Here is a 26,362-nt window from a genome sequence, read left to right as displayed (position 1 = left end):
CAGTGAAGTCCTGCAGCCCAGCATGGGGCACAGGGTGGCTTTCTGCTTCATCCCCCAACCTTTTTGCCTTCTGGGCTAGTCCAGCACCCTCCCTGGGGAGCAGGGTGGTTGATGTGCTCTCTCCTGTAGCTCTAAGGAAACCATCTGACCCCTGCCTCCTCCTCCTCCTCCTTTTGGGGCAGGGCTTTTGTCATCCCACCTGGGGCATTTCTGCTCTGGAGAAATCACTGCACCCTACAGTGGAGCCCAGCACCCATCCCCATTAATTCCCCTTCCCCTGGCCTGGTGATGGGGCTGGGCTGATCTCACCTCCCAGTGCAGGGGGAAGGATGGAACTCACTGGTGTGACCTGATGGAGTTCACCTGCACCCCACCTCGGGGGGGCTGCAGGGCAGGAAGGGGGCCTGGACCTCAACCCTTGCAGGCTGGACCCCTGGGGGGTGCTGCTGGTTCTTGCTGGGAGGCATGGATGGGTGTCCTGTCCTGCTGGCCCAGGTGCAGCCATGCTGGAGGACAAGGGCTGGGCAGGGATGTCCCCTCCTCCCAGTGAGCCACTAGTGCTGTCACTTTCATTTCTCTTCTCACTCAGGCAGCAAAATGTTTCCTGACGGGGCAGGAAGAGGCAGGGGGTGGTGAGTGGGGGAGGAGGAGGAGGTGCTGTAACTCGGGGCTTCCTCCCACTGGGGACCTCACCCCAGGATGCTGCCCTGACACCTGTGTCCCCAGGCTGCTCACCTCCCTGTCCCCACCATGGCTGTGTCCCCCGGAGGAGTCCCCACTGAGCTTCAAGGTAGGCACCATCCATCCCCTGGGGCCTCTGCACCCCACGTGCTGCACCCCACTTCTGGGTTCCTCGTGGGTTCCTCGTGGGCAGCAGCTGCAGTTCAGGGCTCTGAGCACCCAAAACTCCCATCCTTGAGGGTGCTGCTAGGGCTGAAGGCATCTCCTGGGTGCCTTGCTCCTGGGGGACTCTTTCTCCTTGCTGCCCATTGCTGCTCACTCCCGTGGGGCTGGGGTCCCCCTGGCACCTCCCCTGCTGCCAGCTCAGGGCTTCACAGCCCCCCCAGCACCACTGGGGTGTGCAGGGGGCTGGGGATGCATCCCCACAGTCCCAGCTCTTGGGTCCTTGTGGAGGTTCAGCTGAAGCCACTTGGAGTCACAGGGACAGCCTGGTTTGGTCTGGTTTGGTCTGGTTTGGTTTGGTTTGGTCTGGTTTAGGTCTGGTTTGGTCTGGTTTAGGTCTGGTTTGGCCTGGTTTGGTCTGGTCTGGTCTGGTTTGGTTTGCACAGCCATGGGGGGGCTGGGATTCCCATTCCACTGCTCCAAGGGAGAGCTGGGGCTTGGGAGAGGTGGGGAGGTGAAACTTTGGGAGAGATGGGGAGGTGAAAGTTTGGGAGAGGTGGGGAGGTGAGAGGGGAGAGGGGGAGGTGAAGCTTTGGGAGAGGTGGAGGTGAAGCTTTGGGAGAGGTGGAGGTGAAGCTTCACCCCAGGGTGATGCTGGTGCCACTTCCTGGTGGCCACGAGAGTGACAGATTTGAGAACGTGGGCGAGGGGGATGCCCATGAATGCCCACAGGGTGGCTCAGAGAGCTTCCCCTCCCAAAAATGAGTACAAAAGCAGGAACCATCCCTCTGCAGGGGGGCTCAGGCCCTGAGCTGGTAAACTGGGCAAGGAGCCTGCTCAGTGCCAGGTCCCAGTTCCTGCAGGGGACACCAGGCCTTGGGGGACAGAATGTGTTGTGTTGGGATGGGAGCTGCTCTCCTAAAACCCAAAGCACCCCTGGGAACACAGCCCCAGGAGCTGCAGTGAGTTTGCAGGGGGCATCCCCAGGGAGCTGTGCTTGGTGGGGCTGGGGGGAGCTGGTTTGTCACCTGCAGCCCCCAAACTGGAGAAGGAGCTGGAGAGGTGGGGCAGCAGAGCTGGTGTCCCCAAGCTCACAGGGCACGGGATGGGACCGTGGGTGGCTTCAGTCACCTGACTTCACGGGGACATTGGTCTTTTCAGATGGCATCACTGCCTTCCTGGGGACACAGAAGGTCCTGCTGGTGCTGAGTGTGCAGCTGCCAGGGAAATCCAAGCCTGAGGATCACATCTTGGTACGTGCACAGCCCGGGCTGCTTCCTGCTTTTCCCCAGGCAGCCATTCCCTGGCCTGTCACCTCACTCTGCTGTCACTCTGATGTCCCCTTGCTCAGGTGCTGACACCCTGGAGAGCCTACGTGGTGCTGGTCACACTGCCAGTCAGGGTGAGTGACAGGGAGGGGACCTGGGGAGGACATTGCCCCACATCCTGCAGCACTGGGGGTGCCCTGGGGGTCACTTTGGGGGCCCCACGTGGGTCACTTTGGGGGCCCCATGTGGGTCACCTTGGGGTCACCACCTGGGTCACCTTGGGGCCACCATGTGGGTCACTTTGGGGTCACCATGTGGATCATCTTGGGGCCACCACGTGGGTCACCTTGGAGTCCCCATGTGGGTTACCTTGGGGTCACCACATGGGTCACCTTGGGGCCATTATGTGGGTCACTTTGGGTTCACCACATGGATCACCTTGGGATCCCCACATGATTCACTTTGGGGTCCCCATGTGGGTCACCTTGGGGTCACCACATCAGTCACCTTGGGGCCATTATGTGGATCACCTTGGGGTCCCCATGTGGGTCACCTTGGGGCCACAGGGTCTGAGACCCCCCCCAGGAGGCTGAGCAGAAGGAGGATGGGCTGAAGAGGAAGGAGTTTGGGGAAGGCTGTGAGGGGCAGGGCTGGGAACTGCTCCAGGCATGGGGAAGGGTGGGATCTGGAGGGTCCCCTGGGGTCCCCCTGAGGTTCCCCAGCAGCTCCAGGGCTGATGCAGCTCCTGTCCCTGCAGGTTCACAGCAGCTTCAGCCTCCTGGAGGTGCAGGAGATGAGGGTGCAGGAGCCCAGCTTGGTGAGTGGCACCGACACCCCCCAGTGACACAGCCCAGGGCAGGGGCTGGGGGTGTCCCTCAGAGTCAGGGGGGATCTCTGGGGGGGATTCAGCCCTTCCCTAAACCCATCCCCTCGGGGCTGGGGGTGCAGGCAGGCACCCAGGGGTGCTGGGGCTCAGCAGAGGTGCCTCCGGCAGCCCCTTGGCCCTGCCACCTCCTGCTCGGTGGGGACAAGGTGACAAAGGGCTGTTGGCTTACCCAGGCAGGGACAAATTTAGCAGGAGGGTGTTTTAAACCCCATTAATCCTCTTAGAGCTGGGGGTGGGAATGGGGGAGGAGAAGAGGGGGATGCCCTGGCCCTGCCTCCTCCAGGGTTGGGTTTTTTTTCCCCTTATTAAAGCAACATCAGCACCCATGGCCTCAGCATCTACTCAGGATGGGGGTTCTGCTGCTCCCCAGGCTGTTAACCTGCAGGCAGGGCCAGCTCCAGGGCCAGCAGATAAATTCAGATAATTGCCATCTCCCTCCCACGCCTCAATCAGCAGGGAATTAAATCAGGGAGCAGGTTGCCATGGGATTTTGTTTTGTGAGTTTTTTTTCTTTTTTTTTTCCCCTGGTAGGAACCAAATGCTTAAAAAAAAACAAAACCTCCAAACCCAATTAGATAAATTCAAGGAGGAAACCTCTGGCCTCCAGCTGCAGCATTTTGAGGAGGTTTATGCCTTATTTTGGCACTTTACAGTCTCCTGAATGCATTTTATCCTCGATTTCTGATATTTGCAGCTTTCTTTCCTGCTCCCAGTGCTCTGGCTGGGTTTCTGTGGGTGTCTGCTGGTGGCTGTCACAGCTGTGTCATGGGGCTTGGGGCTCACTGAGGCATCTTCCCATCCTTTGGACCCCCCAGGTTGTCATAGAAACGGATGCAGCATCTTATGCCTTCCAGTTCATGTCCTTTGATGATTTGGAACGGGTTGTCTTCCATGTCACCATGTCACTTAAGAAGGTTTTTCCAGACTCATCCCTTGGGTAAGGGTCTGCTGCCTCTCCAGGGGAGCTGGGTAGGTCCCAGAGCAAACTTTGTGCTCAGAAAAGCCCCAAATCTGCCAGGAATTCCCAATTAATGCCTTTTTGCTGGGAGCAAACCACTCTGCTGGAGGCCAGACCCAGACACAGGCTCTTCCCTCACATTGGGAAGAACATTCCTGACTCCTTCCCACACAGGGGCCGTGGTGAAGCCTCAAATGGGGGGGATGCTCCTCTGCCATCCCCCTCCCTGCTCCTTCCTTCCCCAGGACACTGCTCAGGAACTCTGCTCCCAACCTCTACGAGAGAATCCAGTGGATCACTGACTCTCTGGAGGAAATGCTGCAGGGCAGCCCTGGCCCCTGTGGTGAGTCCATTCCCTACCCCACAGCTCCCCCAGGACCAGGACAGCCCAGCATCCACCAGTATCAGCCCTGCTGGCAGGGAACCTGTGGGAAAGGTCCCTGAACAAGGGTCTGAAGGAGCCCTTCTCCTGGGGTCTTCTGTCCACCAGCCCACCCCATCCCACAGGGGTGTAGAAGGCTGGGAGAAGGATGTTCAGTGTCCACCTGGGAGGATGCATCCCCCCAGCTGGTATGGTGGGATCACTGCAGATCCAGAGGCTTTTCCTGTGCCCTGTTTTCAGGATACCACCCCAGCACCATGTGCTGCACCCCACCTGGTGCCTCCATGGCTGGAGCAAAGCCAGACACAGCCCCTGGAGCTGTGAGATCCCTTTGGGGCAGGAACCAAGCCATGCAGGATGCTCTGGGCCCTTGAAGGAGGGCAAGAAGAGCCTCCCCCATCCTCCTCTTGCTTTCTGCCCACCTCAAGGGTCTTCTCTGAGCTCTTGTGGGGGGGTCTGCCCCCAAAACTCCCTTCTCTTCCAGGGGGGTTTTCGGAGACCTACGCTGCTTTGTGTGACTACAATGGCTTTGCCTTCCGGGAGGAGATCCAGTGGGTAAGATGGGGTTCCCCTGTGGGTAAAGTCAGGTTCCCCCTGTGGGTAAAATGAGGTTCCCCCCATGGACAAACTGGGGTTCTCCCTGTGGGCAAGCTGAGGTTCCTCCAGTGGGAAAGCTGGGGATTCCCTCGTGGGTAAACTGGGGTTCCCCCCATGGGTAAAGTGAGGTTCCCTGAGTGGGTAAACTGAGGTTCCCTGAGTGGGTAAAGTGAGGTTCCCTCTGTGGGTAAATTGGGGTTCCTCCAGTGGGTAAATTGGGGTTCTCCCCGTGGAAAAGCTGGGGTTCCCCCCAGGGGTAAACTGAGGTTCCCTCAATGGGTAAAATGAAGTTCCCCCATGGGTAAACTGGGGTTCCCCCAGTGGGTAAAGTGAGGTTCCCCCCATGGGTAAACTGGGGTTCCTCCAGTGGGTAATCTTAGGTCCCTCCTGTGGGTAAAATGAGGTTCCCCCCGTGGACAAACTGGGGTTCCCCCTGTGGGAAAACTGGGGGTCCCCTGTGGGTAAACTGGGGTTCCCTGATAGGAAAACTGAGGTTCCCCCTGTGGACAAACTGGGGTTCCTCCAGTGGGTAAACTGGGGTTCTCCCTGTGGGAAAGCTGAGGTTCCTCCCATAGGGAAGAAGCAATATTCCACTTGGAAGGGAAGCCGGGTGTTCCCAGGGCTTCCTGGAGCTGGGGGCATCTCAGGGACATCTCAGAGCTGCAGTTTTCTGGGCTTGGGTACCCTCTGCTCCTTGGTGAGGTGGGTTCTAAGGGAGCATCCAGGCAGGAAAGGACCTGGGATTGCCAGGAAGCTGAAGAGGAGCCAGCAGTGTGCCCAGGTGGCCAAGAAGGCCAATGGCATCCTGGGCTGGCTCAGGAACAGCGTGGCCAGCAGGTCCAGGGAAGGGATTCTGCCCCTGTGCTCAGCTCTGGTGAGGCCACAGCTTGAGTCCTGTGTCCAGTTCTGGGCCCCTCAGCCCCTCAGGAAGGAGCTTGAGGTGCTGGAGCAGGTGCAGAGAAGAGCAAGGAGGCTGTGAAGGGATCCAGCAGAATTGCTGTGAGGAAGGGCTGAGGGAGCTGGGGGTGTTGAGGCTGGAGAAGAGGAGGCTCAGGGGAGACCTCATCACTCTCTGCAACTCCCTGAAAGGAGGTTGGAGCCAGGGGGGGGTTGGACAGATATCAGTGGGACAAGAGGGCATGGACTAAAGAATTTTTTCCTAATATCCAACCTAAACCTCCCCTGGCAGAGCTTTGGCTCTGCCAGGGGAGGTTTAGGTTGGATATTAGGATGAAATTCTCTCCAGAGAGGGTGATCAGGCATTGGAATGCCCAGGAAGGGGGTGGATTCTCCATCCCTGGAGGTTTTTAAGAAGAGCCTGGATGTGGCACTGAGTGCCATGGGCTGGGAACCACAGAGGGAGTGGATCAAGGGTTGGACTTGCTGATCCCAGAGCTCCTTTTCCAACCCAAAGGATTCTGTGGAGATAGGGATGAAGCAGATTGTTTTGTAAGGTTCTCCTGGGAATCTGGGACCTTGCTGGGTGTCCCCACTAGAGGAGAACCCTGCAGGTCCTTGACCACAGCACAACTGTCCAGCCCATCCTTCTCCTCATCCTCCTTCCCATCAGTCTAGGGGGGGTTGTTGCCAATCTCTCCAGAAGGGGTCCCAGACCCATCCCTCTCCCCACCACTTTGGGAATTGTGCCCAACACCAGGGGAAGGGGTTTAAGCTTGGGATTTTGGCAAGGGGGGCTCTGAGAGTTCAGCTCCTTCCAGCACCCCAAGCTCAGGTTCTCTGCCTGACCTCTGGGGTCTGTCCAGGATGTGGACAACATCTACCACAGCCAGGACTGCCGGGAGTTCAACCTGATGGATTTCAGCCACCTGGAGAGCAGGTCAGTCCCCCAGCCACCCCAGCACTTGTCCCCATCCTTCCTGTCCCCATCCTTCCTGTCCCCATCCTCCTTGTCCCCATCCTCCCTGTCCCCATCCTCCCTGTCCCCATCCTGCCCTGTCCCCATCCTCCCTGTCCCATCCTCCCTGTCCCCATCCTCCCTGTCCCCATCCTCCCTGTCCCCATCCTCCCTGTCCCCATCCTGCCCTGTCCCATCCTCCCTGTCCCCATCCTCCCTGTCCCCATCCTGCCCTGCCCCATCCTCCCTGTCCCCATCCTCCCTGTCCATGGCAGGGCTGGTCCAGCACGTTCCTCCTCCTAAGTTTTTCTGGCTTTGCACATCCTGAGGATGCCACAGCTGGGGGTTGGTGGCATCTGCCCCTGGTTTTTAACACATCAGGAAGCTCACACCCTGCTTAGGGAAGGGAAAACCAAGCATGAGGGCGGCTGCAGGCAGCTCCTGGCTGTCGGGTGTTTCCCTATGAGGTGTTTCCAGGTGATGATTCCTCCTCCCCCCAACACAATATGGACAAATACACCTAAGAAATATCTGTGGCAGGGTGAGGAAGTCCCAGTGGGGCTGTGTGAGCTCTGCTCTGCCCTCTGATTCATCCCCAACCTTCATCTGGATCCAGATGGAGCGAGGGGTCAGCTGGAACTTGGTGCCAGTTCTAGCAAAATCCTTCTCTGTCTTTACATGAGAGCTCAGGTTTCCAAAGAAAGAAAAAATGTTAAAAAAAAAAAGATTATATATATATATATAGAGAGAGAGAGAGAGAGAATCAGAGTTTTTGGCAGGAGCATGCAAATATTTTGATTGATTTTATTATTCCTGAGGAAATACTTTTGGGGCAGCTGAGCTGGGTTTGTGGGTTGCTTTAAATTCATGGACCTGTGTCCAGGGAAGGAGCTGGGAAAGGGTCTGGAGCACAGGTCTGAGCAGGAGCAGCTGAGGGGCTGTGAACACCTGGAGCAAAGGAGACTACAACCCCCTGAGAGGAGGCTGGAGCAAGGGAGGTTTGGGCTCTTTTCCCAAGGAACAAGCAATAGGTCAAGAGGAAATGTCTTCAAGTTGCCCAGGGGAGGTGTAGGTTGGGTATTAGGAGAAATTTTGTCACCCAAAGGGTTGTCAGGGTCCCCATCACCCCTGGAGGGGTTTCAGAGCCCTGGGGATGTGGTACTGAGGGCCGGGGTTGGATTGATGATGGGTGAATGGTTGGGCTCTGTGGTGCTAAAGGTGAATTCTGTGATTCTAACCCAGTCCTGCTCTGTTGAACACTGTTCTGGGGGACCCACTGGAGACCCAGTTTGGGTCAGCCTGGGCCCTGTCACCCTGTCCTTGTCACCCTGCAGGGATGTGGCACTGAGCGTGGCCGCCTTGTCTTTCAACTTGTGGTTCACCAAACTCTCCTGCAAGGACTTCAGGCTGGTGAGTGGGGACACCCCAGGGCAGGACATGCCCAGGATGCCTGGATTTGTTTCCAAGATTCCTTCCTTCTTCTCCTTCTTCCTTCTTTCCTGCCAGAACCAGGAGATTTCTGAGCAGCTGCTCTACATGCTCAGCAAGTCGGTGACGCTGGAGGAGCTGGTGCTGGAAAACACTGGGGTGAAAACGTAAGGAGAAGCTTCCCAGGGCCCTCCAGGGGGGCAGGAGGCTCTTGGCAGGGTGCTGATGCTTCCTTCACCTCCATGGAGCAGGGGGGGTGTTGGTGTTCCCCCTGCAGCTCCCTGGGAGCAGAAGCCCTCAGTAGCCCAGGGACCAGTTGCCCATCCTTGCAGAGGCTCTGGATGGGGATGGAGATGGGGATGTCCCCTGGACAGGCCTTGGTGGCACGTCCCAGTGCCACTGCAGGGTTGGCAGGGCTGTGTCTCCTGGAGGTGGATGCTCAGGTGGGTGTCCCCTCTTCCTGCAGTGACTTTGTGCAGAGGATGGCCCAGGTGCTCAGTGCCCATCCCAACTCCGTGCTCCACACCATCAACCTCGCTGGCAACCAGCTGGAAGACAGAGGTAGCCAAATCCCCAGCTTCCACCCATGGAAACTTCAACTCCAGACCATGCTGCAGTTGTCCCCTCAGGGGCTGAGGATGGGACAGGCACTGGGTCACCCAGTGCTCACTGCTCTTTCCTCAGGGATCATTGCCCTCAGCAGGCACCTGGAGAGGAATCCCAAGGGTCTGCAGAGCCTCAGCCTGGCCAGGACCATGCTCAGTGCCAAAGGTAGAGCCTGGCATCCCCCCACCCTGCCTGTGCACCCCTGGGAGGCTGGATACAGCACTGCTTGGGGACCAGCTGGCACCAAGGGGGTGGCTGGAGGAGCTGCAGGGTCACCCTGGAAAGGGAATCTTCAGGGATGGGATGTCCTGCTGCTTCCTGGAGCAGGGGACTCTCGGGCATCCTCCTCTTCCCTTCTCCTGGAGCAGGAATGGGCACATTGTGCAAAGCCCTGGCAGATAATGAAGCCACCAGATCCTCCCTCCAGCATTTGGACCTCTCCAGGAACCCTGGCACCCTGGCTGGGGAGGACATCAGTGTGAGTGCCCAGGCTGCAGCTCAGGCTCTGTCCCCTCCATGGGGGACAGTGGCTTTGGTCCCCTGCAGCACCCCCAGGATGGGGAAGTGACAACTGTGACACCCTGAGAGGCAGCTGGGGGGGAGGCACCAGGGACATCCCCATGGAGGGAGATGTCACCTGGAGCCAGGATGCATCCCAGGAGCAGTGGGCTGGGTGCCCCTGTGCAGGATTCATCCCTGAGGGGCTGGGTGCTGGGGGGGTGCTCAGGGTGCTGAGGCAGGGTGGTGCTGGGCTCTCTGGGCTGGGGGAGTGGGGCTCAGGGTCCTCAGGGTCCTGGGTTGGAGGTGCTGAGCCCCCTCTGCCAGCAGAACCTGTGGAGCCTCCTCCAGCAGTGCCAGACCCTCTCCCACCTCAGCCTGGCTGGCACCCACTGCCCTCTGGATACTGTGAGTACCCCCGGGGGGGTCCTGTCATCAGCTCCCACCCTCAGCCCTCCTCCCGTGGGGATGCTGCCACCCCCACCCACCCACCCATCACAGGGATGCAGGGATGGGGGTGGGCGACTGGGGGTCAGTGGGGGAAGATGGGAGCCCCAGTGTGGGGCAGAACCCCCCCAGCACCTCCCATCCCACCCCCATCTCCATCCCCTGCCTGTGCCAGGGGCTCTGGCTCTCCCTGACACTGCTCCCATCCCCACCCTGGCAGCTCTTTGGGGCCCTGGTCCATGGGTGCCACACCACCCTCATCCACCTGGACCTCTCCAGAAATGTCTATTCCCAGAGGTAATCCCTGGGGAAGGACAAGGGGGAGCCTGGGGGGGACCCAGGGCTGGGCAGGGGTTGATGGAGTCTTGTGCCCCTGCTTTTCAGGAGGGTGAAAACCATCTCCCCAGAGGTGAAGGAATTCTTCAGCCAGGCCCAGGCCCTCAGGAAGGTGTCCCTGGCAGGGACCAAACTGCCAGAGGATGCTGTGAGGTGAGGGAAGGGGAGGAAAAGGAAAGGAAAAAGGAAAGGAAAGGAAAAAGGAAAGGAAAAAGGAAAAGAAAGGAAAAAAGGAAAGGAAAAAGAAAAAGGAAAGGAAAAAGGAAAAAAGAAAGGAAAAAGGAAAAGGAAAGGAAAAAGAAAGGAAAAAGAAAAGGAAAAGGAAAAAGAAAAAAGGAAAGGAAAAAGGAAAGGAAAGGAAAAAGGAAAGGAAAAAGGAAGGCAAGGCTTTGGTGACTTTTCCAGGGCAGTGCTGCAAGGCTTGGCAGACAACAGTCACCTCAGTGAGCTGCACCTGGATCTGAGCAGTTGTGAGGTGAGATGCTGACACCCCTGGGTCCAGTTGGCACCCGTGGGCTGCTCAAAGCCTGTGCAGGAAGGGCTGTTCCCTCTCTGCTGGGGGCTGGGGTCACCTCCCCACCATCAGGAGCTCGTTTGCAAGGCCCCACACCTCCCCTGGTGCTGAGGTTCTGCTGTTTTTCCAAGCTGGGATCTGCAGGGGCCCAAGTCATCCAGGACCTTATCCCTGACACCAGCTCCATCACCAGCCTGGACTTGTCTGACAATGGTGAGTTGCTTTTTTCCCCTACCTTGGGAAAGATCTCCTTCACCTGGGGCTCCAGACACAAGGGCCAGTTTGGCAGAAGCCCACTCAGCTGCAGCATCCCCTGAGCATCTCTGATCATCCCATGAGCATCATCTCCTGAGCATCATCCCCTGAACATCTCCTGAGCATCCCCTGAGCATCTCCTGATCATCCCTTGAGCATCCCCTGAGCATCATCCCCTGAGCATCATCCCCTGAGCATCATCCCCTGAGCATCATCCCCTGATCATCCCCTGATCATCCCCTGATCATCCCTTGAGCATCCCCTGAGCATCCCCTGAGCATCTCCTGAGCATCATCCAGGAACACCTCCTGAGCATCATCCCCTGAGCATCCCCTGAGCATCCCCTCATCATCTCCTGAGCATCCCCTGACCATCTCCTGGTCATCCCTTGAGCATCCTCTGAGCATCATCCCCTGAGCATCATCCCTTGAGCATCTCCTGAGCATCCTCTGAGGCATCTCCTGAGCATCTCCTGAGCATCATCCAGGGAACATCTCCTGAGCTCATCCCTTGAGCATCCCCTGAGCATCCCCTGAGCGTCTCCTGAGCATCATCCCAGGAACATCTCCTGAGCATCATCCCTTGAGCATCCCCTGAGCATCCCCTGAGCGTCTCCTGAGCATCATCCCAGGAGCATCTCCTGAGCATCCTCTCCTGAGCTTGTAGGAGTCCCCATGGGGACGTGTAGGGTCTGTTGCTCTTCCCTGCCTCTTGGCCATGTCATGTTAAGCTGTGCTTGTGAAACCCTTCAGCAGGAGCAGCCACAGGGTGCATCTCACAGGGGACCCAACAGCCAGCACTGGATTCCTGCCTGAGGAATTACCACCTCATCAGGCTTCTGGGGCTTTTTGCCCCCAAACCCAGCCCTCTTGCTGCATGCTGCTTCCTCTGCTGATGTCCTTCCAAGTGTGCCAGCCCCTTACTCACTTTCCATCGTTGTATCCCATGGAGGTTGCCTCTCCTTCATTCGGAGACAAAGCATCTCCAGGCAATGCCTTCATCCCTCCTGCCTCAGAACCTGCCAAAAATGCTCATTTCACACCTATTCTTGGCACAACCTTCTCCACCTTGCTGAATCTGAGCTGCTCTCACATTGTTCCCTCAGGTTTTGGAGAGGTCTCCCTGGGCTGGAACTCTTTCCCATCTCTCTGCAGGAGTTTGCAGCCTCTGCTGCTTCAACTTTTGCTGCTGTGGCCTCTAAAAGCCATGAGCAACTCCCCAGCTTATCCCATTCCTCAGTGCTAAATTCAAACCTAAAATGCCCCAAACCTTGAAGCAGCCTAAGATGTCCCAGCAGACCATGCAACACCTTGGCACCCACCTAGCTCTGGGAAAGCTGACATGGCTTGGTGTCACTCAGAAAGCTCTTTGGACCACAGATGTTCCAAAAGCTCACTCTCTTACCCCCAAATCCAACCTTTTTTTTTTTTTTTTTTTTGCCCAAATGTGCTGCTCTTTTTGGCTTCCCCAGCAGAGCAGCTCTGTGTGGGAGGGACAGGGCTGCAGCTGGGTCTTGGTGCCTCCATCCCTTGGCTGGCAGAGGGACTGATGGAGCAGATCCCTGCCCTGGGGAAGGATGTCACCTCCCCAGGCTGCTCTGGGGATGATGCTGTGGAGCATGGAGTGCAGGAAGCTGTGGAAATCCTCCCATGGTGTTGGCATGATGGAGGGCACCTCCCTCTGTGGGATGGCTCTGTCTCCACCTCTCCAGGAGCTCCTTCTGGCTTAGCACAGGCTCGAATTCCAAAGAGCAGGAGTGCCCCAGCTCACTCCCCAGCCACCTGGGTCCTGCCCAGCTCCTGGAATCCTAGACTGGTTTGGGTGGGAAGGAACCTTTCAGCTATTTCTGATCTCCCTGCCACAGACAGGGACACCTCCCACCAGCCCAGGATGCTCCAAGCCCCCATCCAACCTGGACTTGAGGACTTCCAGGGATGGAGCAACCACAGCTTCTCTGGACCAGGGTCTCACCACCCTCAAATTAAAGAATTTCTTCCTACTGTCTAACCTAAATCTCCCCTCTTCCAGTTTGAAACCATTCTCCCTCCCTCATCCTAACTGCTCCATGTTCCTGACAAAAGTCCCTCCCAGCTTTCTTGTAGCCCCTTCAAGTCCTGAAAGGTTCTCTAAGGCCTTCCCAGAACATTCTCTTGTCCAGGTCTCCTTGGGGGAGCCAGGAAAAGAAGGAAGGTGCTCAGGAGTTGCCCTGGGTATCTTTCTACCATCCCATGGTGGCCTTGGGGCACGTTGGTGGCAGCGTTTGGAGCATCCCAGTGGGCATCTCCCTCCTCTTGTAGGTTTTGACCCTGACATGGTGACCCTGGTGCTCTCCATTGGCAGGAGCAAATCCATCAGGCACGTTTCCCTGGGGAAAAACTTCAACATCAAATCCAAGTAAGCTCCCAGTTGCCACAGCTGGGCCAGGACCTGTCCTGGGACCCTGCTCCTACTTTGCCTCCCTCTTCCCATCCAAGGCTCATGCTTGGGTTGCCTGCCTAGCCAGCCTGCTCCCTCAGGGTGAGGGGACTGTCCCCTGCTCCTGACACAGTCCCCATGGCACTAGAGGGACAAGGGAGGGAGCATGAGCTCTGCTGGTTGCCCCCAGGCAATGGGTGTGGGATGTGTTTGGGATGCACATGTAACCCCCTGCTCCCTGTCCCACAGGGATGGGCTCCTGGATGTCCTGCACCGAATTGTCCAGCTCACCCAGGAGGATGACTGTGTAAGTCCAGTTTGCCCCCAGCCATCCCAGTGTGGTGCCATCCAGATCCCAGAGCCCTCCCATCATGGGAGAGGAGCAAACAAACCTCCCTCCCACCACCATCCAGATCCCTCTGCTCTTTTCCTCCATCTGCAGCAGGCACTCAGATGGGAAGCAGGAGCTGTTCCCATACTTTTGGGAAAGCAGGAGCTGGTGGTGAGGAGGAGATGTTGGTGGAACCTGGCTGCAGTCCAGCTTCCCAAAAAAAATCTTCTTCCATCCTTACTGCCTGCCAGGCATCTGAGCTCAACCTGGGATGTTGTCTGAGCACCTCTTACCCTTTTTTTTTTTTTTGGGGGGGGCTCAGCATCACTTGGGCTACCAAAAGCCACCCCAGGCAACCAGCAGCTGCCAGGCAGGGATGGAGCAGTGGTGAAACACATCCTGCCATGGATCCTGCTCACACCTCCTCCTCCTTTCCAGCCTCTTCCAGTCCCTGTCTGTGGCTGAATCCCGACTCAGACTGGCAACCAACGTCCTGCTGGGTGCCCTGGGGCAGTAACACCAGCATCATCACTCTGGACATCAGTGGCAATGCCATGGGGGACACGGGGGCCAAGATGCTAGCCAAGGCCCTGCAGATCAACACCAAAGCTCAGGTAGCAGCAGTTTGGGGGGCTCTGGGTGCCCTTCCCACCTTGTGCCAGGGGGGCCTTGGTACAGTGCTCCTGGTTATGATGCTGATGCTTCTCATGGCTCCTGGTGGACACAGATGTGGCCCTAGACCCTTCCAAATGCACAGTTCCAAAAATGCCATGTTTTGACCCTGTTGTGCCTGTAAAGGCAAGGCAGGAGTGTCTGCAGGGGACAGGGAATGGGGGGAATCTCTTAGCCAGAGCTGTTCCTCTGGGGGACATCTGTTCCTGCCTGACTGTGTTTTCCCTGAGCTTTTGCCCCCTCCAGGCACCCAGCTCCTTGCAAAAATCCAGGTTTAGGCTTTAAATCAGGTTTTTAACCCCCTTCCCAGGGTTTCTGGGGCTCAGCCTTGCCTCCCTCCCTGGGGCTGGCTGGGAGCAGGCAGGGATCACTCCTCTCCTTCCCTTTGCAGGACATTGCTTTGGGACAGGAACAACACAACTGCCCATGGGCTCATGGAGGTGGCTCGAGCTTGGAGAGGTAAGGAGAGAGAAGCAGTGTGGTCCTCCTGGATTGCTACCACCAGGCAAGAAACTCTGGCACCAGGATGTCAGTGTCCAGGGCCTCTTCTCCCCTCCAAGCAGCACATGCCTGGCTCAGCTGCATGCAGATCCCAAGGGAGTCAGCCTATTGCTTGGGCCTTGCAGTCACCCCACCTGCCACCCCTTTGCTGATGGCACCTTTGTCACCCACCCCAGAGTCTCCCCTGGGTTCTGCCTCCCATCCCAGGGTCACCCAGGACAGCCCTGGTGAGCACATGGGATGTGGTGGAGGTGTGATGGTCCTTTCCCTCCCCACGAGAGATGTAGAAGCTGTCCCCCTGCTGAGCACCCCCTGGGTCTGGTGTTTTGGCTGTGCAGGTTTCTCTGGAGGTCTGGAGAAAGAAGAGGGATGGATGGATGGATGGATGGATGGATGGATGAGATGGATGGAGGACGGGTGGACGGATGGATGGATGGATGGATGGGTGGATGGATGGGTGGATGGATGGATGGATGGATGGATGGATGGATGGATAGGTGGGTGGATAGATGGATGGATAGATGATGGATAGATGGATGGATAGATGGGTGGATGGATAGATGGATGGATGGATGGATGGATGGATTGGAGAACCTAGGTTTGCTGCCACCTCGAGCTTGGCAGTGCCCATCTCCAGGGCTTGCGCTTTGGGACAATGTCCCAGTGCCTGGTGGTGCTCTGGACCGATGAGGCCGAGGCAGCTGGCAGCCCCCCACTCCCCCTGCATTCCCTGCAGGAATTACACGCTCAGGTCTATGCCCTTGCCAGTGAGTGATGTGGTGCAGGCTCACCGCAGCAACCCGAGAAGACAGAGGAAGCCTGTGCACAAGGTGGGGAGGGTTGCTGGTGGGTGGGGTGGGTTTGGGTGCCACCTCTGGTGGCTGCTGATGGCCTCCTGCCCACCACAGCTCCAGTTCTGCCTGGCAAAGGACCAAACTGCACCGCACACTGCCCGCCCAGACCTTCCTCCTGCAGCAGGGCATCCTCACCTCCTCTTCTGAACAGGTTTGCCGGCCAGAAACCCACGTGGAGCTACCCACACAGCTTGTGGGAGCTCTTGCAAGCAGCACAATGCCTCCTTGCACCCTTCCTGAGGGCAGAGCAGCCTGGAGGGATGACGCTGGGAAGGAATCCCAAGGAACCCTCCTGGCTGCATCCGTGCATTTTCGTGGTGTGTGTGTAATCCTTGTTGCCCCCACACAGTAGGTTCCTCCCAAGCAAATTCCCACGTGGCATCCCTGCTTTTCAGACAGGGATGTTGTGGGGTGTAACCCCCACCCCATGCCCCAGCCTGCCCCGTCAGGCAGCACAGGATGTCCTTCCCTGGGAAAATCCCAGCTTTGGTGTCAGGGGTGTGACACAAATTCTCCTGCTCTCCAGATGGTGAATGAGATCTGCTGAGTGTCCAGAAGCACCTGGACATCCTCATGCCTGCCCAGGGGGGGGGCCAGGTGGAGGCTGACATCCTCTGTGCTGAGGAGGCATCAGGAATGCAACCTCTCCAGTCAGCGTGAGTCTGGGGACACACAGCACCCCTCTGCCTCTGCTCGGGGCCCTGAGCAGGTTATGGATTAGTTAAGGATGGAATTAAGCCAAGAGTTTGGGGCACACCAGAACCAGCAAGGAGCAGATGCTCCTCACCAAGCTCTTGCAAAACGTTCAGGGCCAGCTGTGGATTTCTGTGTCCCCTTTCCCAGCATCTTCTTATTTGCTTTCCCCCATGTCAGAGGTGTGTGCAGAACCCCTGTGGACTGGGGGCTACCAGGGGGCTCAGGCACCCCCTCCCCCTGGTGCTCCAGCTTTGGGCTACCCTGCAACACACTGCTAGAACATTCCCACATCCTCAGGGGGTCCTCCTGGGGCAGCCTCATCCCCCCCAGCTGGAGGAAGCCAGGCTGAGGATGCTCTGTCAGCCATGGAAAAGGCCAACCACGGTGGATGGGCAGCTCCTGGCACTCTCAGTCTCAGGTTCATCCTCCCTGGGCCCTGCTTCTATCTTCCCATCTCATATTTTCCTTCTTACTTCTCTCTCAGCCACCTCATTTTCCTTTTTTTTTTTTTTTTTTTTCCCCAGCTCATCTTTGCACCCTCCTGGGGACTTCATGCAGTGGAGATAGGATTTAAGAGGGTGGTGCTGATGGTGGAAAGGTGGTGAAGGGGGTGGAAGGGGTGGGCAGCAGTGTGGCAGGGTCAGTGAGTGCTGGGGAGCAGTTGGGAGGGTTCTTCTAGGGGGACACAGTGACCAAGAGAGGCACAAGATGCCCAAGAGCAACCCAGCAAAGCCAAATGGCCACTTGTTCTCTTCAGCTGGTGGAGCTGATGCTTCCGTGGCTGTGCGTGGAAAGATGGAAAGCAAGGATGAGGTGACAGGGGCTGATCCACACTGTCTCTCATCCCCTGGCAGATCCTGCCCTCTTGTACCAAGCAGGGAACACCCCATACCAGAACAGCAAAGTGCAGCACCAGTTGGAGCATCTCACTGAGGAAGTGTCCCAGACCTGTGGCCCGGGAGATCCAGGTGGGCACCCACAGGGAGATGCTGGCAGCATGGGATACTCCCCAGCCTTGGGCCCAAGGCTGAGGGACATGGGTTCTCCTGGAAACCACAGGAAGACACCCAAACCTCCTCTGTCTTCCCCACGCTTTCAGGCGAATCATTGCAGGCGCACTGGACACAGTCCATGGCCTCTGCCCAGCTGTGCTGCAGAAGAGCAGGGTCAGGGAGCAGCTGCTCCATGCTATGTCCGAGAGGATTTACCTCCAGGACCACCTCAGCCTCAACACTGTGCTGGACAGGATGGTCACTGATGTCTTCAGCAAGCTGAAGTAAGTGCTGGGCCCTTCTCCTTCTTCCCTGACAGCCAAATCTCACCCCTGGGGCCCTATGGGGATTCCTGGGGGCTCCAATCAACAGCTCCCCTATCCCTGCAGGCGCTTTGGTGAGCTGGGTCTTGCTGTTGAGTTTTCCCAGCTGTGGCTTTGCTTCCCACTTGGGTACAGTTTGGATATGTCCCTGGGGAGCTGGGAAGCCCCATGGGGTGATGTCCCTGCAGGCAGATCCCTGTGACTGGCACATTCCACCCCCCCAGCCATCATTGCAGGGGAACGCTTGCATCCCAGCCAGGTCCTGTTCTGGCAGCTTGCCCACAGTGAGCCGGAAAATAGGGATGCCCTGGGTGCCCCCCGGGGTGCCCTGGCCAAGCACCCATCCTTCCTGGTTGTCCCCCATTGTTTGGCAGGGGTGGTGGGTGTTGGCCCTGACCACCCCTCTCTGCTCCCAGTGAGATCAAGCTGTCGGTCACAGCAGCCGCTGCCGACTGCATCATGGATGCCGTGCTGGGAGACCTGACTGCCGCCAGTGCAAACTGGTGAGTGCTGGCGGGACGGGGCTGTGGGACTGGGATGTGGCAGGGGGGCTGTGGGACTGGGATGTGTCAAAGGGGAGGGTGTTTGCACCCCCTGAGATTGGCCACCACCACAGATTCACTGCCTGGCGAGCCGGCCAGATCCCACCTGGGCTGCTTTCCCTCCCAGGTAATCCTCTCCAGGTGCGCATCACTGTGGGCTCAGCACCGAGCCCAGGAGGTGCCTCCTGCCGGGGGTGCTGGGGTGAGCCCGGGTGCCCGTGCTGCTAATCACACCTAAATCCCCTCGCAAATCCCAGCCCGGCGAAGCAGGGAGCGGAGCGGCGCGAGGCAGACGGCCACGCTTCCCATCCCAGGATAATTTAAGCACTTCCTAATGGTTTTAGGCCCAGAGCCTTCCCAGGCAGGGGCTTCAACCTCCAACGCTGCTGCTGCTGGAGCCGGCTGAGGACGATGCCTTGGTGCTGGAGAGGGGCAGGAATCCCCTGGAGCTGGCTGTGGAGGAGGTAGGGTCCGGTGCTGCCGCGTGATGCCCGGCACCGTAACCGCCTTTTATCCGCCTTACCGGATGGCGGGGCTTAACACCGCAGCCTCCCTGGGTGCCTGCACCCCCCGGAGCAGCAGGAAGGGAATTAGTGCCTGGAAGTGGACTGTCAGCCATGCCTCTCCTGCTGGTTGTCCCTGTGGTGGCCATGGCTGGGCTGGGCTGCTCCTCCTCTGGGATCCACGCGGCTCAGGGTCCCGGGCAGGAAGGTGTCTGGCCTCGTGGTGGTCTGGGTGGCAGACCAAGACGAAGGGACCTGGCAGACCAAGTCCTGGGGGTGCTGGAGGGTTGGCACCCACTGCCGGGTGAAGCCCGCCTGGCTCCGTTGTGCCACAGCCACTTTGTCAAACTGCCGAAGCCAACCGTGTCCCTCTCTGTCCCTGCAGTACAGGATGGCCCTGCAGAGGAAAACAAGCACTCCCAGGAGCATCCGGCCCACGCCGACCCTGAGAAGTAAGGTCCCAAAAGCTTCCTCACTGCCTCAGCTTTGCCAACGGCCACCTCTGCCAGACACGCACGGCAGAGCCCCCCACCATGAACACCTGGCAGCAGCTGGCCTGGCTCTGATCCCTTTGGGACAGCCTCTCCCGGGCCGTGGGGGTGGTCTGCAGGCAAAGCCCCCCAAAGCATGCCCTTGGGCTGGTTTTTTTGGGGCTGGCTGCCCCAGCATACTGGGAGGATGCTCTGAGCTCTCTCTCATGAAGCTGGGAGTGGGGGGAGGTTTGTCCGTGGCTGCAGATAGTGTGCTGTCCTGCCTGCACTGCCCCAAAAGACCTCCCTGGGCACAGGCATCACCCAGCACCCTGGGAACATGGTACAGGGGCCAAGATGCCTCCCACGGTGTTCCCGCCACTGGTGCTGCCCTGAGGGAGCCCTGCATGCCCGGGGGATATGGGGGCCATGGTCCGGGGGGGTCCAATGAGCAGCTTATGGGGGGACTTCTGCTTTTTTGAGGCTTTTACCTGTGATCATTGTATGGCTTTGGCTTTTGGGTGCCAAAACCCAGCACCTGGCACCCATGTGTCCCCAGGGGACCCCACCCCCACGTCCCCAAGCCCAGCAGCACCTCCTGACCCCAATGCCCTGATTCCAGCACCATACCTGACCACTCTGCAGCGGGTAGCAGGGAGGGTGAGGAGCAGCCCGAGGAGCAGAATAGGGCGGTTTGCCGGTACCGCTCACCGGACCGGCGCTGCCATCGCTTGTGTGGTACCGGGGTCAGCTCAATCCTTGCCGGACCATCCCTCCCCCGTCCCTTTCATCCCCGCAGCATCCTCCAGGGACCGCAGCAGCAGGATCCATCCCCACGCTCGGCGTGCAGGGCAGAGCGCAGCCAGCGCCTCGCCGACCTCCTGCCCGGCCACGGCGTGGGGCGTGGGTGACGGCGGCAGCGGCGATGCTGATGATGATGCTGACGATGATGATGCTGATGATGCTGATGCCGATGGGGAGGCCTGGCGGGACCGGCTGCCAACCGCAGCCCTCTTCGCCCCTTCGTAGGTGTCTCGGAGCTGGAGCCGGCGGCGGGAAGGAACGGGAGCAGCGAGCTCCGAGGCTCACCGGCGCCGCCGTCACTCAGCCCCGCCGCGCCGCCGGCACGCCCTGCTGCCTCCACAAAGGATGCTGAGCCGGCGAGCGGCGAGCTCCCCGCCACCCAGCCTGCCACCCAGTCTGCCACCCAGCCTGTCACCGCCGGAGCCCTCATGGACCTGCCGACCGCCGGCGAGAAGCTGGAGCATTGCACCAAAGCCAGGCCCCGGCCCAACCGCAGGCACAAGTCACCCACCCAGCAAGCCCAATGTAAGAGGACGTCTAAGGGTGGGGGGGGGGTTGGCAAGGCTGGGGAGGGGGGATTTGGGGTCCTCCCACCTTTTTTTTTCTTTTTTTTTTTTTCTTTTTTCTTTTTAATGATTGGGGTGAATTCTTGCCAGCCGTGTTTGTTGCAAGGAAAATCAGCTGTGTGGAGCCGCGGCTGGGTTATTATCCTGCGTTTCAGCCCCTGCCAGAGCCCCCTGAGAGGAGGGGGGGACAGCCTGAAAGGTGGACAGGGGGGCTGGAGGAAAGGGGGGCAGACAAGGAAATTCCCCATCCCTTTTCCTGCTCCATCCCTTTTCCTGCTCCATCCCTTTTCCTGCTGCCAGCTGGGAGATGCTGAGTGGTGGGAGCCGGCGGGGAGGCAGGGGGGGAGTGAAAAAACCCGCAGAGTTTGGACGCAGAGGGCTGGTGCCTGAGGCATGGCTCCAGCTCCTCTCTCCTCCTCCTGCACCCGATTCTGCTCCCCTCACCCAAAGCTTTTCACCCTGAAGCACCAGTGCCCACCAAGGTCCCAGCAATGCTGCTGAGGCTCGGTGGATGCTGCGGGGGAGGTTGTTCCCTTCCCCCTACCTATCCTGCTTTCCCAGCCCCTTTTCCCAAAGGAAAAGTAACTTTTGGGCACAGTCAGAGGAGGGTCTGGTTCCATCACTGTCCCCGGGGCCAGATGCTGCTGGAATCTCCAGGCCAGGCCACCGTGATGCAGCTGGATCCTTCCAGCTGCTGGCAAGCCCCAGTTTGCCAGGCTGTGGTGATGCTTGTCCTTGGACTATGGTGGGACCAGGGCTGCTGTGGAGCCAGAGGAGAGGCAGGAGCTGAATGCCTGCAGGCAGGATGGATGCTGGAGGCTGGCAGGGACCAGGCAGGGCCTGGGAGCCATCACCTTGGCTCATCTCTCTGGAGGGGCCCACTTGGCACCCAGGGTTGGCCAAGCCTTGAGTGAAGATGGGCTTTGATGGATGTGATGTGACAGGGGGAACCCAATCTTGACTGGCTGGAACAGCTCCCTGAGTGCCATCAATCAGACCACAAGAAAAGTCATTGTGGCTTTGAAATGCCACGGAATGGGGCAGTGCCTCCCTCCAAGCAATCAGGAACCACCAGCCTGGGGTGAGGAAAATGCCTGTCAAGGAGGGTTGGCCATGGCATGGGCTGCTCTGCTGTGAGGATGGAGCAGGTGGGGTGACACTGAGGCTGGACTCGAGGAATGACACCAGCCTGAAGGATGGAGATGTGGCTCCATCATCCACCAGCCAGTGCCGTGTCCCTCCCAGGGGACTCAGACAGAGGCAGCATTCCTACCAAAGGCTTCTCCCAGGGAACAGAGGAGATGGGAGACCTAGCCCAGCTCTCGGAGGGCATTAGTAGGATTTGTCACCGTGTGTCACCACGGAAGGTCAGAGGCACCTTACCCATGTGTAATGCAGCCGGTGCCTGAGCCTGTAGGGATCCCAGCACCCCAGGGTGGCACTGAGGAATGGGCCAGGAGCTGCTCTGCCTCCACAAGCAGGACCAGGGGTTGTCAGGAGCCAGACCTGGCTGGAGCTCTCCAAAGGCACAGGGATGCAGCAGGGGCAGGGCTGGGATGCAGAGGATAACACTCCACTCCAGTCCTGGCTTTTGTGCTGGATGCACAGTGGATGTTCAGAGGCCACAAGTGGGGTGACCCGTGGGCAGGGATGTCTTTTACCCCATGGGCTGATGGCTGTGCTTCCTTGCAGGTGCAGCCTGTGGCCTGTGAGAACAGTGAGGACAGGAGCATCACTCGTGTGGATGAGGGGCTGGACGACTTCTTTGCCAAGAGGGCTCAATCACAGAGGACCTGCCGTAAGCCCAGGGGGTGTCTGGGACCCCCACCCTCACCCAGTCCCGGAGGAACAGCCCCTCCTGCCCCTGCCCAGGCTGCTAGGCTCAGTGCCAGGGGGATGCTGGAGAAAACATCCCTCCTTAGAGCAGCACATGCATGTTCCCCCAGGAAGGAGGAGGAGGGGGAAGAGGGCTGGAATGTGGCCATGGGTGCAGGATGCAGCCAGTCCCCTGCTCCCTTGAACTTGGGGGTGCTTTGTGGGGTCTGTCCCACAGTGGGGGAGACAGTGGGATAGCCCCACGCTGGGGCTGCCTCTGCCATGACAGCCTCGTGTCCAGTGGTGGGGCTGGGGCTGGATCCATTCCCTTCGGGATGGGGATGGGGGAAATAAAAAGCACGGGATGGTTGTCAGCCTGGAGCTCACCCTCCCCAGTTCTTCATCTCTCCCCAGCCCCACAGCTCTGGAGACCTGCCCGGGATCAGCCCCTCTGGCTCCCTCTGGCTCCCGCACCCTCAAGAAGAAAATTGGGAATTTTTTTGCCTTCAAGAAACCTAAATCCAGCCGGGGCTCAAGGTGTGAGAAGGACCCCGAGGGTGGCCCCAGGAGCCGGCGCTCCAATGCTCAGTGACATTTTACGGCTCCCAGCAGAGTGGGCGAGGGGAGCAAACCCCTGAGTAAATCAGAGGAGTTGGAGCTCAGTGCTGAAGCCCCCGGGAGAGCTCGAGCACTGCAGACCCCAGACTCAGCCCGCAGGATCCGATTCCAAGTACTCACGGAGGGCAAGTCCCAGTCACTCATCCTGCTCCCCGGGGAGGATGAGGGTGCACTGGGGGTCAGGCATGACAAGGTAAGCACTGTCACTGTCACCAAGACACCGCTTGCTGGCTGTCTGCATGCTGCTGCCACCCGTGGGTGCTGGTGATGGGTCACCCAGCATCACAGGGTGGGAGTGGGGACTCTGGAGTGATGGGCAGGGATGTCCCCGCTGGTTGTGGCCATATCTGGGGAGTTTCCCCAGGGGCAGGGATGGGGAGGGGGAGGTGGGAGCAGGTGCTGTGGATGCTGTGCCCTGGCAAGGGCTTGTGTCTGTCCCACAGAGGAGGCCTCTGGAGAGGAGTGATGGGGGGAGCTGCCGGGCTCCTTCGAGCAGCGGTGCAGGTCATGCTCCACCGCATCGGTGTCACCAAGGGACCGGCCCCCGAGAGCAAGAAGCAGCAGGTGGGGGGGCAGGAACAGACCTCTGCACCTGAAAGGGCAGATAGAGGGGGTGTCCATGGGGCTGGGAGCTTCACCACAGCTCTGTGCCACCACTGCCTGTGGCCTCTGTTCTGTCACCTAACACCTTGCAAGGGGACGGCCAGGTCCAGTGCTCTGTCTGTCTCCCCTTTCCTGGCTCACCCCATCCCCTGCACCACCCCAGCTCCCAGCACCACCCTGTCCTCCTCATCATCATCCCAGAGGCCATTCCCACTCTGACCCCCACTTAACCAGGTTTTTTCCCTTTGCAGAGCAAAGACAACGAGAATCAAAAAAAGCTGGTTCAGATGGTGAGAGGCTGTGTCCCCCCTGCCCTGACCCCCTTTGGGCTCCACCCTCCCCATCACTGGGTGCTGGTGCACTGGGTGGAATCCCAGTGCACTGATGGCAGCTGGTGGGTGGCTTGTGCTTGCAGGGGACATCGTGGACAGCTCAGCAGACTCCCCACCCTCCCTGAAGGCCCGCACACACTCCGTGTCCACAGGTGGGTCACCGGTGGGTGCCAGGGGGTCACCTCAGTCCCCGAGGGGGAGTGTCTGAGTGGGTCTGTGGGGACCAGAGACAATTGGGGCCGGTGGGCAGTCAGGTCATACCCTTTGGAGGGTGCCCTGCTCTTATGGGTGCCCAACCCTGGCAGTGGCAGATGGCAAGCCAGCCCCTCACCCCATTCCTCGGGTGGCTGCAGGCTGGGTTCCAGCACCCAGAACCACCCCCAGCCCTGTCCTGCCTTCCCCCCAGATGCACCTTTTCGCAACCTGACTCCAGCCAAGGAGCCCGAGCCCTGGCCAGCCTGGAAAGCCCTGGGGAGGCAGCTGCCTGCTGAGCCACCAACCACCCCCTCCCACCCATCCCAGCCTTCCTTCCTCCTGCCCGAGCCTGGTGGATTGCTGGAGCCTGGGAGCCGGGAGGGCTGGAGCAGCAGCCTGCCACGGCTGGGCAGGAGCACCCCGGTGGCACTGCCACGGAGGGTCAGCCAAGGGGAAGAGGAGGGTGCTGGCAGCCCCCTACCCACACCACCCAACACCCAAGGTAGGGATGCATGGAATGCCCATGGGATCCCCCACCCTGCTGCCCACGTGTTCCCACAGCCCCCTGGAAAAGGATGGGATGGGTGGGGTGGGATGGGGTGGGATGGGATGGGATGGGATGGGATGGGATGGGATGGGATGAATGGGATGGGATGGAAGGGATGGGATGGGGTGGGATGGGATGGATGGGTGGGATGGGATGGGATGGGATGGGATGGGATGGATGGGATGGGATGGGGTGGGATGGGGTGGATGGGATGGGATGGGATGGGATGGGATGGGAGGTCGGGGTGTTGTAGGTTCCCCCTGGCATCTCCCTGCCTCTTTCCCAGACAACCGGCTGGTGGCACCGCGGGGGATCGGGCGCCGAGCTGTGTCTGTCCATGAGGAGCAGCTTCGGAGCCCGAGTGCCTGGTGGAGCTGGGAAGTAAGTGGGGGCTGGAGTGGGGACCCTCCTCACACCCCACGCTGGGAGGGGACAGGCGGTGGCATTCCACTGGCATACTGGTGCCACCTGGGTTGCTGGAGGGTGGCATCTCCGTATCGGTAGGAGCCAGGGGTGGGACTTGGCACTGGGAACGGCTCCAGCAATCAGGCTCAGGGGCAGAAAAGGGGCCAGGAGCCCCAGCGTGACGTGGGTCTGGGTTGTGCTCCCCCAGTGGGCTCTGTTCCCCTCCGCTTGCGGCGTTCCCCCGTGTTCAGACGCAGAACCAAGCACGACTCCCTGCCTGAGCCTGAGGCTGAGCCCGGACCCTCTGTGGATGCTCCAGGTGAGAGGTGACAGTCCCCTTCCTGTGCACCCTTCCTGAAGTGGGTGTCAGGTCCCTGAGGGTCCCCCCTACGCTCACGTTGTTGCCTCTCCAGGTCCCACTCCCCAGGACTGGCCCCAGATGGGGTTGGAGGAGCCACAGGCCAGAGCAGGCACCGAAGGCGAGCGGCCACGAGCCCTGGCACAAACTGCTGTGAATGCACAAGACTCAGCAGCCATCGACCAAAGTCTGGTGCTGGGCCGGGGGCAGCCAGCCCTGGGACAGTGAAGCCCCTGCATGTCCCAACCCCCCTGCTACCCAGCGCCCCACGCTGTGCCGGGGGGATCGGCGTGCTGGGGCCTGGGGAGAGAGCTGGGGGTCCACAGGGCTGCTCCAAAAGGGCAGGTGTGAGGCCAACAAGAAACCACAGCACCCAGGAGGACAGGGGTGGCCGGGGACCCCGTGCCAGAGCCCTCAGGATCACCTTCCCTGGATGGGCTCTGCCCCCCGGGCAGCAGGAGCTGGGGGTGTGAGGCAGCAGCAGTGCTCCTGGCTGCTCAGCCCAGCTCCAGCTCCTTGCCTGAGGGGCAACATGCTCTCCAGACCTCCTGGAATGCAGGTGTCCATGAGCAGAACCATGAGATGAAGTGCAGGTGTCCATGAGCAGGACCATGTGATGGGATGCAGGTCTCCATGAACAGAACCATGAGATGGGATGCAGGTCTCCATGAGCAGACCCATGAGACGGGATGGGATGGGATGCAGGTCTCTCTCCACGAGCAGGACCACCAGATGGGATGCAGGTCTCCATGAACAGAACCATGAGATGGGATGCAGGTTTCTCTCCATGAGCAGGACCACCAGATGGATGCAGGTCTCCACCAGCCAGACCATCACCTGCCCCGTTGCAGCTCTCCAGCGCCTGCCTCGCCCTCCCTGCAGCCCCCCCCGATGGCACCAGCGTCCCCCCAGCCACCAAGCAGCTTTCTCCTGCATTCACCTCTGCT

The 26,362-nt window shown here is 59.4% G+C and overlaps 1 protein-coding gene across 1 annotated transcript; it reads left to right on the top strand.

Moving 5' to 3' along the window:
- The first annotated feature begins 742 nt into the window (after window positions 1-742).
- CARMIL2 (capping protein regulator and myosin 1 linker 2) lies at window positions 743-25,643 on the top strand. The gene is given in 49 exon segments (XM_030458100.1): window positions 743-790; window positions 2,005-2,096; window positions 2,195-2,245; window positions 2,869-2,928; window positions 3,813-3,934; window positions 4,201-4,298; window positions 4,822-4,892; window positions 6,698-6,771; window positions 8,124-8,199; window positions 8,296-8,384; window positions 8,684-8,778; window positions 8,902-8,988; window positions 9,192-9,301; window positions 9,652-9,729; window positions 9,989-10,065; window positions 10,153-10,257; window positions 10,510-10,579; window positions 10,750-10,831; window positions 13,171-13,267; window positions 13,538-13,604; window positions 14,068-14,127; window positions 14,129-14,227; window positions 14,678-14,750; window positions 15,501-15,622; window positions 15,701-15,727; window positions 15,729-15,797; window positions 16,173-16,188; window positions 16,191-16,271; window positions 16,274-16,306; window positions 17,197-17,295; window positions 17,402-17,618; window positions 18,074-18,141; window positions 18,144-18,160; window positions 18,544-18,663; window positions 19,088-19,154; window positions 20,202-20,479; window positions 20,481-20,501; window positions 22,235-22,321; window positions 22,324-22,340; window positions 22,772-23,168; window positions 23,421-23,472; window positions 23,475-23,539; window positions 23,832-23,868; window positions 23,994-24,062; window positions 24,317-24,607; window positions 24,939-25,001; window positions 25,004-25,033; window positions 25,266-25,376; window positions 25,471-25,643. Coding segments are annotated over 49 exon segments (4,500 nt in total). The 5' UTR covers window positions 743-750.
- Window positions 25,644-26,362: the final 719 nt, after the last annotated feature.

Source organism: Calypte anna, chromosome 11 (assembly GCF_003957555.1).
Source record: "Calypte anna isolate BGI_N300 chromosome 11, bCalAnn1_v1.p, whole genome shotgun sequence".
NCBI classification, from domain to species: Eukaryota; Metazoa; Chordata; class Aves; order Apodiformes; family Trochilidae; genus Calypte; species Calypte anna.
The sequence above is the reverse complement of the archived record's forward strand: the minus strand, read 5'-3'. Positions and strand labels throughout refer to the sequence as shown.